This window comes from Enhydra lutris, unplaced genomic scaffold (genome assembly GCF_002288905.1).
Source record: "Enhydra lutris kenyoni isolate GAN:26980312 unplaced genomic scaffold, ASM228890v2 scaffoldscaffold88, whole genome shotgun sequence".
In the NCBI taxonomy this organism is placed as follows: Eukaryota; Metazoa; Chordata; class Mammalia; order Carnivora; family Mustelidae; genus Enhydra; species Enhydra lutris.
Window position 1 is genome coordinate 1,233,127 of NW_019154172.1, and position 10,548 is coordinate 1,243,674.

At 35.7% G+C, this 10,548-nt stretch overlaps 1 protein-coding gene across 1 annotated transcript in view; it reads left to right on the forward strand.

Moving 5' to 3' along the window:
• Positions 1-4,614, forward strand: part of LOC111161989 (filaggrin-2-like) — a 110,024-nt gene extending 105,410 nt beyond the window's left edge. Inside the window, exon 9 of the mRNA XM_022526116.1 lies at positions 4,529-4,614. Within this exon, the coding sequence (XP_022381824.1) occupies positions 4,529-4,614 (86 nt within the window). The remainder of the gene's footprint in view (positions 1-4,528) is intronic.
• Positions 4,615-10,548: the final 5,934 nt, after the last annotated feature.

The window sequence follows — 10,548 nt, forward strand, 5'->3', positions numbered from 1 at the left end:
TTTTGCTTGGGCTGTGGTTGATTTATTTTATTTTATTTTATTTTATTTTTCAGTGTTCCAAGATTCATCACTTATGCACCACACCCAGTGCTCCATAACTCTCTTGTCTATCTTTTCTTTTCTAGATAAAATGTCTAGAAGGAGGAATTCACAACAAAAGAAAGAACCATGGGTAATACTCTTTGCTACACATATAATTGATATGGGTATGAGCAAAATGTCAGAGTTAGAATTCAGGATAATGATTATAAAGTTATTAGCTGGGCTTGAAAAAGGCATAAAAGACACTAGAAAATATCATAGATGGAGAGGAGAAGGGAGTTGAGGGAAATTGGAAGGGGAGGTGAACCATGAGAGACTATGGACTCTGAAAAACAATCTGAGGGTTTTGAAGGGGTGGGGGGGGGAGGTTGGGGGATCCAGGTGGTGGGTATTGGAGAAGGCAGGGATTGCATGGAGCACTAGGTGTGGTGCAAAAATAATGAATACTGTTATGATGAAAAAAATAAAAATTTAAAAAAAAAAGAAAATATCATAGCGTAGAAATAAAATTGTATCAAGCCAAAATTAAAAATGCTTTAACTGAGATGCAGTCTAAATTGGATGCTCTAACTAGTGTAAATGAGGCAAAAGAGAGAGTAAGTGACATAGAAGACAAGTTGATGGAAAGGAAGGAAGCTGAAGAAAAGAGAGAAAACCAATAATGGACCATAAGGGAAGGATATGACAAATCAGCAATACCATAAAACAAAACAATATTAGAATTATTAGGGTCCCTGAGGAAGGAGAGAGAGACAGACAGAGGGCATTTTTGAGCAAATAATAGCTGACAACTTCCCTAATCTGAGGAAGGAAACAGGCATAAAATCCAAGAGATAGAGAGGACCCCTCTTAAAATCAATAAAAACAGGTCAACACTGTGACATGTAATAGTGCACCTTGCAAATTTTAGAGATAAAGAGACAATCATGAAAACAGCTGAGACAAGAGTCTTAATTTACAGGATTAGTCTTAATTTGTCAGGCCAGAAATGGCTGGCATGATATATTCAGGGTACTAAATGAGAAAAACATACAGCCAAGAATATTTTGTCCAGCAATGTTGTCATTCAGAATGGAAAGAAAGATGAAGAGCTTCCAGGACAATTAGAAACAGAATATGTGACCAATAAACCAGCCCTACAAGAAATATTAAATGGAATCCCACAAGTGAAGAAAGACAAAATGTAACATAGATCAGAGAGAAACAGAGACAATCTACAGAAATGGGGCTTCACAAGTAATACAGTGGCACTAAATTCATGTCTTTCAAAAGTTACTCTGAAAGTAAATGGGCTAAATGCTCCAATCAAAAGACACAGCCTTCTCCTCTAGGATTTTGATGGATTCCTTTCTCACACTGAGGTCTTTCAGCCATTTTGAGTTTATCTTTTTATATTGTGTAAGAGAATGGTCTGGTTTCATTCTTCTGCATGTGTCTGTCCGGTTTTCCCAACACCATTTATTGAAGAGACTATTTTTTTTTTCCATTGGACGTTCTTTCCTGCTTTGTGGAAGATTCGTTGACCATAGAGTTGAGGGTCCATTTCTGGGGTCTCCATTCTGTTCCATTGACCTGTATGTCTGTTTTTCATTTTGTTTTAGGGGGGTTTTTGACAGTATCATGTTGTCTTTTTTTTTTTTTTTTTTTTTTTTGAAATTACACACTTTTATTCTTTTCTGCTAGCAAGGACAGAAAACATATATCCCCAGATAAAATTCAACCCCAACCAAAAATACCCAGAGCCAGATTAATACAGAATACTCAACATGAGAATTCCCAACCAATTTGCTGAAAGTCTTATAATTTCTTTTGCAGAAATGGAACTTCTGTTCTGATCTTCTTGATTTTCAGTTGAAATCCTTGCCTCATTATCTCCTTCAAGATTAGGTAATGCCTAGTAGGACAATAATAGCTTCTTTTAGGCGACAACTGGTTCACATGTATTCAAGACATCAGTTTATGCTAGAGTTGATCTATGAAATATGGAATGGACCTTGATAAATCCCTGATGCTGCACCTGAGTTTATATGAACTATGCATTGTTGTTAGAATTGCAGGTCCATAGATGTCACATTATCCTGTTGAAGAATTGGAACAATAATCCTCAGATGGTTACTTGACAACAACAGAAGCATTAGAAGACTATCCAAGGCAAACTAAACTTATTCCTTTCTGGGATTCACTCAAATGGTTTGCAAAATAAAAATTTCTGACTGCAGAAATAAGTTATTTGACATTTGTGGGAATGCTTTGAATTCAATGGAAAACAACAGCTCTGTTAATGTTATGTCAATAAAACAATAAGATAAAATTTAACTAGTTTCATTAATTAATAGTAATAGCCATGCTATTTTCACTTTTCATTTAATGATTATTAAATTCAATAAATTCATTTCAACTTCAGAATTTTCATTTTAAGGGAATGATACAGTTGCTGATATTTAATAAATGGGAGGATATAAGCATGACCAAGTGAGAATATTTGTAGGTGTGTGAGACAATAGGCATGTTGAAAATATTCTGAAAGAGAATTCTGATAGAATTGCTTACTAAAGGGCACCTGGGTGGCTCAGTGAGTTAAAGTCTTTGCCTTTGGTTCAAGTCATGATCCCGGGGTCCTGGGATCAAGCCCCACATCTGGCTCTCTGCTCAGCAGGGAGCCTGCTTCCCCCTCTCTCTGCCTGCTTCTCTGCCTACTTGTGATCTCTTTCTCTCTGTCAAATAAATAAATAAAATATTTTTTTAAAAAAGAATTGCTTACCAAAAAACATTTTCTTGTACAGAGACTTATGATGTTCTTAACAATAACTGATAAGACCCTTGGATCTAAATAATGTGAATGATAAGGTATTGTGATTTTCCATCAATGTTTGGAAGATAAAAATGTTAATATGGACAGCATATCTTCAAGATAACAAAGCAAAGGAAGTGTTATTATGACAGAAGGCATTACTGTTTGCTGGGTAGCTGTGTAGAATATGATAGGTTATTCTTAAAATACTAACATAACAAAACCTCTCTGGGATGTACAATATGATTATACTTCATGTTATTTCTAGCTTTGTACCTGAGAAAGCATTCAGATAAACTTAGCAGATTATGGTAAATAAAAACCATATGTGCAGAAAATGATGTTCATCAATCTGTTTTCAGTATCTGCATTGTATAGAATATATGCTTAATAAATCTTTTTTCAGTGATAGTTTTATGTCAGCTAATAGTTATCTTGACAGTCTTCTTGTAATTGAAAGAAGTGGTCAATAATGAAAATGCAAAGGTCGTTAAGAAAAATATAATGACAAATGAAAAAAGTTAATGATTAACTGATGAATTCTGGAACACTGAAAAGAAATTTAAAAAACAAATAAAATTTTTAAAAAATTAAGATTTAAATGCACATCTGCCCACAAATTTTGCCCTAAAGAACCCATAAATGTGAACTTACACATCATATTTTAAAAATAAATTATTACATGCTGTTTAATTTCCCTTTAAAGAACCTCAATATTGCTTTTATAATATAAAGGAAATGAAGCAGTATCACGCTGTCTTGATGATCACAGCTTTGTAATATAGCTTGAAGTCAGGCATTGTGATGCTCCCAGCTTTGGTTTTCTTTTTTCAACATCCCCCTGGCTATCTATGGTCTTTTCTCACTCCATGGATTGTTTGTTCCAGCTCTGTGAAAAATGTCAATGATATTTTGATAGGGATTGCATTAAAAGTGTAGATTGTTCTGGGAAAAATAAGCATTTTAACAGTGTTTATTCCTCTAGTCCTGAGTTCTAGTAATTTGGGGGTGAAGTCTTTTGGGTTTTCTACATAAAGTATCATGTCATCTGTGAAGAGAGAGAGTTTGACTTCTTCTTTGCCAATTTGAATACCTTTTATCTCTTTTTGTTGTCTGATTGCTAATGCTAGGACTTCTAGGACTGTGTTGAACATTAGTGCTCAGACTGGGCATCCTTATTGTGGTCCTGATCTTAAGGGAAAGAAATGATGAATACCCAACTTTTGCATCAACATGGGTGGGACTGGAGGAAATTATGCTTAGTGAAATAAGTCTAGCAGAGAAAGTCAATTATCACATGGTTTCACTTACTGTGGAACATAAGGAATAGCATGGAGGATATTAGGAAAAGGAAGGGGAAAATGGAGGGAAAAACAGATGGGGAGATGAACCATGAGAGACTGTGGACTCCCAAAAAACAAACTGAGGATTTTAGAGGGAATGAGGGGTGGGGGGATGAGTGAGCCTGGTGGTGGGTATTAAGGAGGGCACATATTGCTTGGAACACTGGGTGATATACATAAACAATGAATCTTGGAACACTACATCAAAAACTAATGATGTAGTCTATGGTGACTAACATAACATAATAAAAAATAATAAATAATGAAAAAAGAAAATTTCTGAAATAAAAATTAAATTACAAAATTGAAATGTAAAAATTTTTTTTCTAAAAAGAATGCTGTGTCTTTGCAGGGTCCTTCAAGTGGCAGCTCATTTCAAATGTCACAGAACTCAGAGAATATGGCATCTGTGAAGCTATCATTCAAACAGGAAACTAAACTATGAACACTAAAAGAAGTCAGAAATGAAGACAATGTAATAAAAGACTAACAGTTATAGCAATTATATTTGTCAACTGAATGTAAATTTTAAAAAATCCTAACACATAATATAATTATATATAAAAATATAAATAATAAAATGATGCTGTCTACCAATTCATATAACAGCATTATATAACATAATAACATAGATGTGTATATACACACATGTTGTTATCTGAATTTGTAGACAACATTACCTCACTCTTTCATTTGAAAGAATAAGAAGGTGGAAAGAGCCAGGGGACAGGAAGTAGAAAATTGTTCACAATTAATCAAGTCATTTCATACAGTCAAAACTTGAAACATTTAGTTTTTAAAAACATAGGTTACCACATCTCAATGTTTTTCATAATTATTTTTTAACAGTAGAATATTATTCAAAAAACTAATATTCTTAGTGGTAAAGAAATACTTATCTGAAAGCCAGAAATTACTTCATTTTCACCTCATTTTCTTTTTCTTCTTGAAATTTATATAAAATTAAATTTAATAACTTTAAATAGTGTGAAATATAACATCCCATTTTTTTCTTTACCTGCCTATATATGTTTACTTGTCTATTCATCAATGCATCCATTTGTATAGAAGCAAAGAAATATATCAAGATTGATAACACTAGTTATTTTTATGCAATGGGATTTGAAGTAATATATTAACTTCTTCTTTACAGTTTTTCTTTATTGCTTGAATATTTCATAATAAAGTGTGTCCTTAATAAGTAAAAATAAAGCTACCCTATGGCCTGGTAATTGCACTACTGTGTATTTACCCCAAAGATACAGATGTAGTAAAAAAGAAAGGCCATATGTACCCCAATGTTCATAGCAGCAATGCCCACAATAACCAAACTGTGGGAAGAGCTGAGATGCCCTGCAACAAATGAATGGATAAAGAAGATATGGTCCATAAATACAATGGAATATTACTCAGCCATCAGAAAGGATGACTATCCAACTTTTGCATCAGCATGGATGGGACTGGAGGAGATTATGCTGAGTGAAATAAGCCAAGCAGAGAAAATCAATTATCATATGGTTTCACTTACTTGTGGAACATAAAGAATAACATGGAGGACATTGGGAGAAGGAAAGGAAAGGTGAATTGGGGGAAATTGGAGACGGAGACGAAGAGGGGAGACCATGGACTCTGAGAAACAAACTGAGGGTTTTAGAGGGGAGGGCGCTGAGAGGATGGATGAGCCTGGTGGTGTGTATTAAAGAGGGCACATATTGCATGGAGCACTGGTTGTTGTACATAAGCAATGAATTCTGGAATACTGCATCAAAAACTAATGATTTATTTTATGGTGACTACAGTAACACAATAAAAAAATAAGTACATAGCAAGTTATTACTATTCTCTAAAAATAAACAAAAACAGTATATTTATATATTTTTTGAAAGCACAGAAAGGCTCATGACCAGCTACAGGATATGGGGTAGAGGAGGAAGTTAAGATAGGAAAAAAGAAAATTTTCTAGAACTGTAGCTAAAAGTGTTAAACACTTAAGTCCCTTGAGTGCTCATTTAGAGACTCAAGCAAAGATTATAATTCCTTTTTAATATATATATATCTTTTTAATTTAAATTTTATTATTTTTTTAAATATATATTTTTATCCCCAGGGGTACAGGTCTGTGAATCGCCAGGTTTACACATTTCACAGCACTCACCACAGCACATACCCTCCCCAATGTCCATAACCCCACCCCCCGTCTCCCAACCCCCCTCCCCCAATCAACCCTCGGTTTGTTTTGTGAGATTAAGAGTCACTTATGGTTTGTCTCCCTCCCAATCCCATCTTGTTTCATTTACTCTTCTCCTACCCCTTAACCCCCCATGTTGCATCTTCTCTCCCTCATATCAGGGAGATCATATGATAGTTGTCTTTCTCCGATTGACTTATTTCGCTAAGCATGATATCCTCTAGTTCCATCCACGTCATTGCAAATGGCAAGATTTCATTTCTTTTGATGGCTGCATAGTATTCCATTGTGTATATATACCACTTCTTCTTTATCCATTCATCTGTTGATGGACATCTAGGTTCTTTCCATAGTTTGGCTATTGTAGACATTGCTGCTATAAACATTCGGGTGCACGTGCCCCTTCCAATCACTACGTTTGTATCTTTGGGATAAATACCCAGTAGTGCATTTGCTGGGTCATAGGGTAGTTCTATTTTCAACATTTTGAGGAAACTCCATGCTGTTTTCCAGAGTGGTTGCACCAGCTTGCATTCCCACCAACAGTGTAGGAGGGTTCCCCTTTCTCCGCATCCTCGCCAGCATCTGTCATTTCCTGACTTGTTCATTTTAGCCATTCTGACTGGTGTGAGGTGATATCTCATTGTGGTTTTGATTTGTATTTCCCTGATGCCGAGTGACATGGAGCACTTTTTCATGTGTCTGTTGGCCATCTGGATGTCTTCTTTGCAAAAATGTCTGTTCATGTCCTCTGCCCATTTCTTGATTGGATTATTTGTTCTTTGGGTGTTGAGTTTGATAAGTACTTTATAGATTTTAGACACTAGCCCTTTATCTGATATGTCCTTTGCAAATATCTTCTACCATTCTGTCAGTTGTCTTTTGGTTTTGTTAACTGTTTCCTTTGCTGTGCAAAAGCGTTTGATCTTGATAAAATCCCAATAGTTCATTTTTGCCCTTGCTTCCCTTGCCTTTGGTGATGTTCCTAGAAAGATGTTGCTGCAGCTGAGGTCGAAGAGGTTGCTGCCTGTGTTCTCCTCAAGGATTTTGATGGATTCCTGTCTCACATTGAGGTCCTTCATCCATTTTGAGTCTATTTTCATCTGTGGTGTAAGGAAATGATCCAATTTCATTTTTCTGCATGTGGCTGTCCAATTTTCCCAACACCATTTATTGAAGAGGCTGTCTTTGTTCCATTGGACATTCTTTCCTGCTTTGTCAAATAAGTTGACCATAGAGTTGAGGGTCTATTTCTGGGCTCTCTATTCTGTTCCATTGATCTATGTGTCTGTTTTTGTGCCAGTACCATGCTGTCTTGATGATGACAGCTTTGTAATAGAGCTTGAAGTCCAGAATTGTGATGCCACCAACTTTGGCTTTCTTTTTCAGTATTCCTTTGGCTATTTGAGGTCTTTTGTGGTTCCATATAAATTTTAGGATTATTTGTTCCATTTCTTTGAAAAAGATGGATGGTACTTTGATAGGAATTGCATTAAATGTGTAGATTGCTTTAGGTAGCATAGACATTTTCACAATATTTATTCTTCCAATCCAGGAGCATGGAACATTTTTCCATTTGTTTGTGTCTTCCTCAATTTCTTTCATGAGTACTTTATAGTTTTCTGAGTATAGATTCTTAGTCTCTTTGGTTATGTTTATTCCTAGGTATCTTATAGTTTTGGGTGCAATTGTAAATGGGATTGACTCCTTAATTTCTCTTTCTTAATTTCTCTGTCTTGTTGTTGGTGTAGAGAAATGCAACTGATTTCTGGGCATTGATTTTATATCCTGACACTGACACTTGACAGAATTCCTGTACAAGTTCTAGCAGTTTTGGAGTGGAGTCTTTTGGGTTTTCCACATATAGTATCATATCATCTTCGAAGAGTGATAGTTTGACTTCTTCTTTGCTGATTTGGATGCCTTTAATTTCCTTTTGTTGTCTGATTGCTGAGGCTAGGACTTCTAGTACTATGTTGAATAGCAGTGGTGATAATGGACATCCGTGCTGTGTTCCTGACCTTAGTGGAAAAGCTTTCAGTTTTTCTCCATTGAGAATGATATTTGCAGTGGGTTTTTCATAGATGGCTTTGATAATATTGAGGTATGTGTCTTCTATCCCTACACTGAAGAATTTTGATCAGGAAGGGATGCTGTACTTTGTCAAATGCTTTTTCAGCATCTATTGAGAGTATCATATGGTTCTTGTTCTTTCTTTTATTAAATGTGTTGTATCACATTGATTGAATTGCAGATGTTGAACCAACCTTGCAGCCCTGGAATAAATCCCACTTGGTCGTGGTAAATAATCCTTTTAATGTACGGTTGAATCCTATTGGCTAGTATTTTGGTGAGAATTTTCGCATCTGTGCTCATCAAGGATATTGGTCTGTAGTTCTCTTTTTTGATGGGATCCTTGTCTGGTTTGGGGATCAAGGTGATGCTGGCCTCATCAAATTAGTTTGGAAGTTTTCCTTCCATTTCTATATTTTGGAACAGTTTCAGGAGAATAGGAATTAGTTCTTCTTTAAATGTTTGGTAGAATTCTCCCAGGAAGCCGTCTGGCCCTGGGCTTTTGTTTGTTTGGAGATTTTTGATGACTGTTTCAATCTCCTTACTGGTTATGGGTCTGTTCAGGCTTTCTATTTCTTCCTGGTTCAGTTGTGGTAGTTTATATGTCTCTAGGAATGCATCCATTTCTTCCAGATAGTCAAACTTGTTGGCGTAGAGTTGCTCATAGTATGTTCTTATAATTGTCTGTATTTCTTTGGTGTTCGTTGTGATCTCTCCTCTTTCATTCATGATTTTATTTATTTGGATCCTTTCTCTTTTCTTTTTGATAAGTCTGGCCAGGGGTTTATCAATCTTATTAATTCTTTCAAAGAACCAGCTCCTAGTTTCGTTGATTTGTTCTATTGTTTTTTTGGTTTCTATTTCATTGATTTCTGCTCTGATCTTTATGATTTCTCTTCTCCTGCTGGGTTTAGGGTTTCTTTCTTGTTCTTTCTCTAGCTCTTTTAGGTGTAGGGTTAGGTTGTGTACCTGAGACCTTTCTTGTTTCTTGAGAAAGGCTTGTACCGCTATATATTTTCCTCTCAGGACTGCCTTTGTTGTGTCCCACAGATTTTGAACCGTTGTGTTTTCATTATCATTTGTTTCCATGAATTTTTTCAATTCTTCTTTAATTTCCTGGTTGACCCATTCATTCTTTAGAAGGATGCTGTTTAGTCTCCATATATTTGGGTTCTTTCCAAATTTCCTCTTGTGATTGAGTTCTAGCTTCAGAGCATTGTGGTCTGAAAATATGCAGGGAATGATCCCAATCTTTTGATACCAGTTGAGACCTGATTTAGGACTGAGGATGTGATCTATTTTGGAGAATGTTCCATGTGCACCAGAGAAGAATGTGTATTCAGTTGCTTTGGGATGAAATGTTCTGAATATATCTGTGATGTCCATCTGGCCCAGTGTATAACTTAAGGCCTTGATTTCCTTGTTGATCTTTTGCTTGGATGATCTGTCCATTTCAGTGAGGGGAGTGTTAAAGTCCCCTACTATTATTGTATTATTGTTGATGTGTTTCTTTGATTTTGTTATTAATTGGTTATTATAGTTGGCTGCTCCCACGTTTGGGGCATAGATATTTAAAATTGTTAGATCTTCTTGTTGGACAGATCCTTAGAGTATGATATAGTGTCCTTCCTCATCTCTTGTTATAGTCTTTGGCTTAAAATCTAATTGATCTGATATAAGGATTGCCACTCATGCTTTCTTCTGATGTCCATTAGCATGGTAAATTGTTTTCCACCCCCTCACTTTAAATCTGGAGGTGTCTTGGGTCTGAAATAAGTTTATTGTAGGCAACATATAGATGGGTTTTGTTTTTTTATCCATTCTGATAACCTGTGTCTTTTGATTGGGGCATTTAGCCCATTAACATTCAGGGTAACTATTGAGAGATATGAATTTAGTGCCATTGTATTGGCTGTAAGTTGACTGTTACTGTATATTGTCTCTGTTCCTTTCTGATCTACTACTTTTAGGGTCTCTCTTTGCTCAGAGGACCCCTTTCAATATTTCCTGTAGAGCTGGTTTGGTGTTTGCAAATTCTTTCAGTTTTTGTTTGTCCTGGAAGCTGTTAATCTCTCCTTCTATTTTCAATGATAGCCTAGCTGGATATAGTA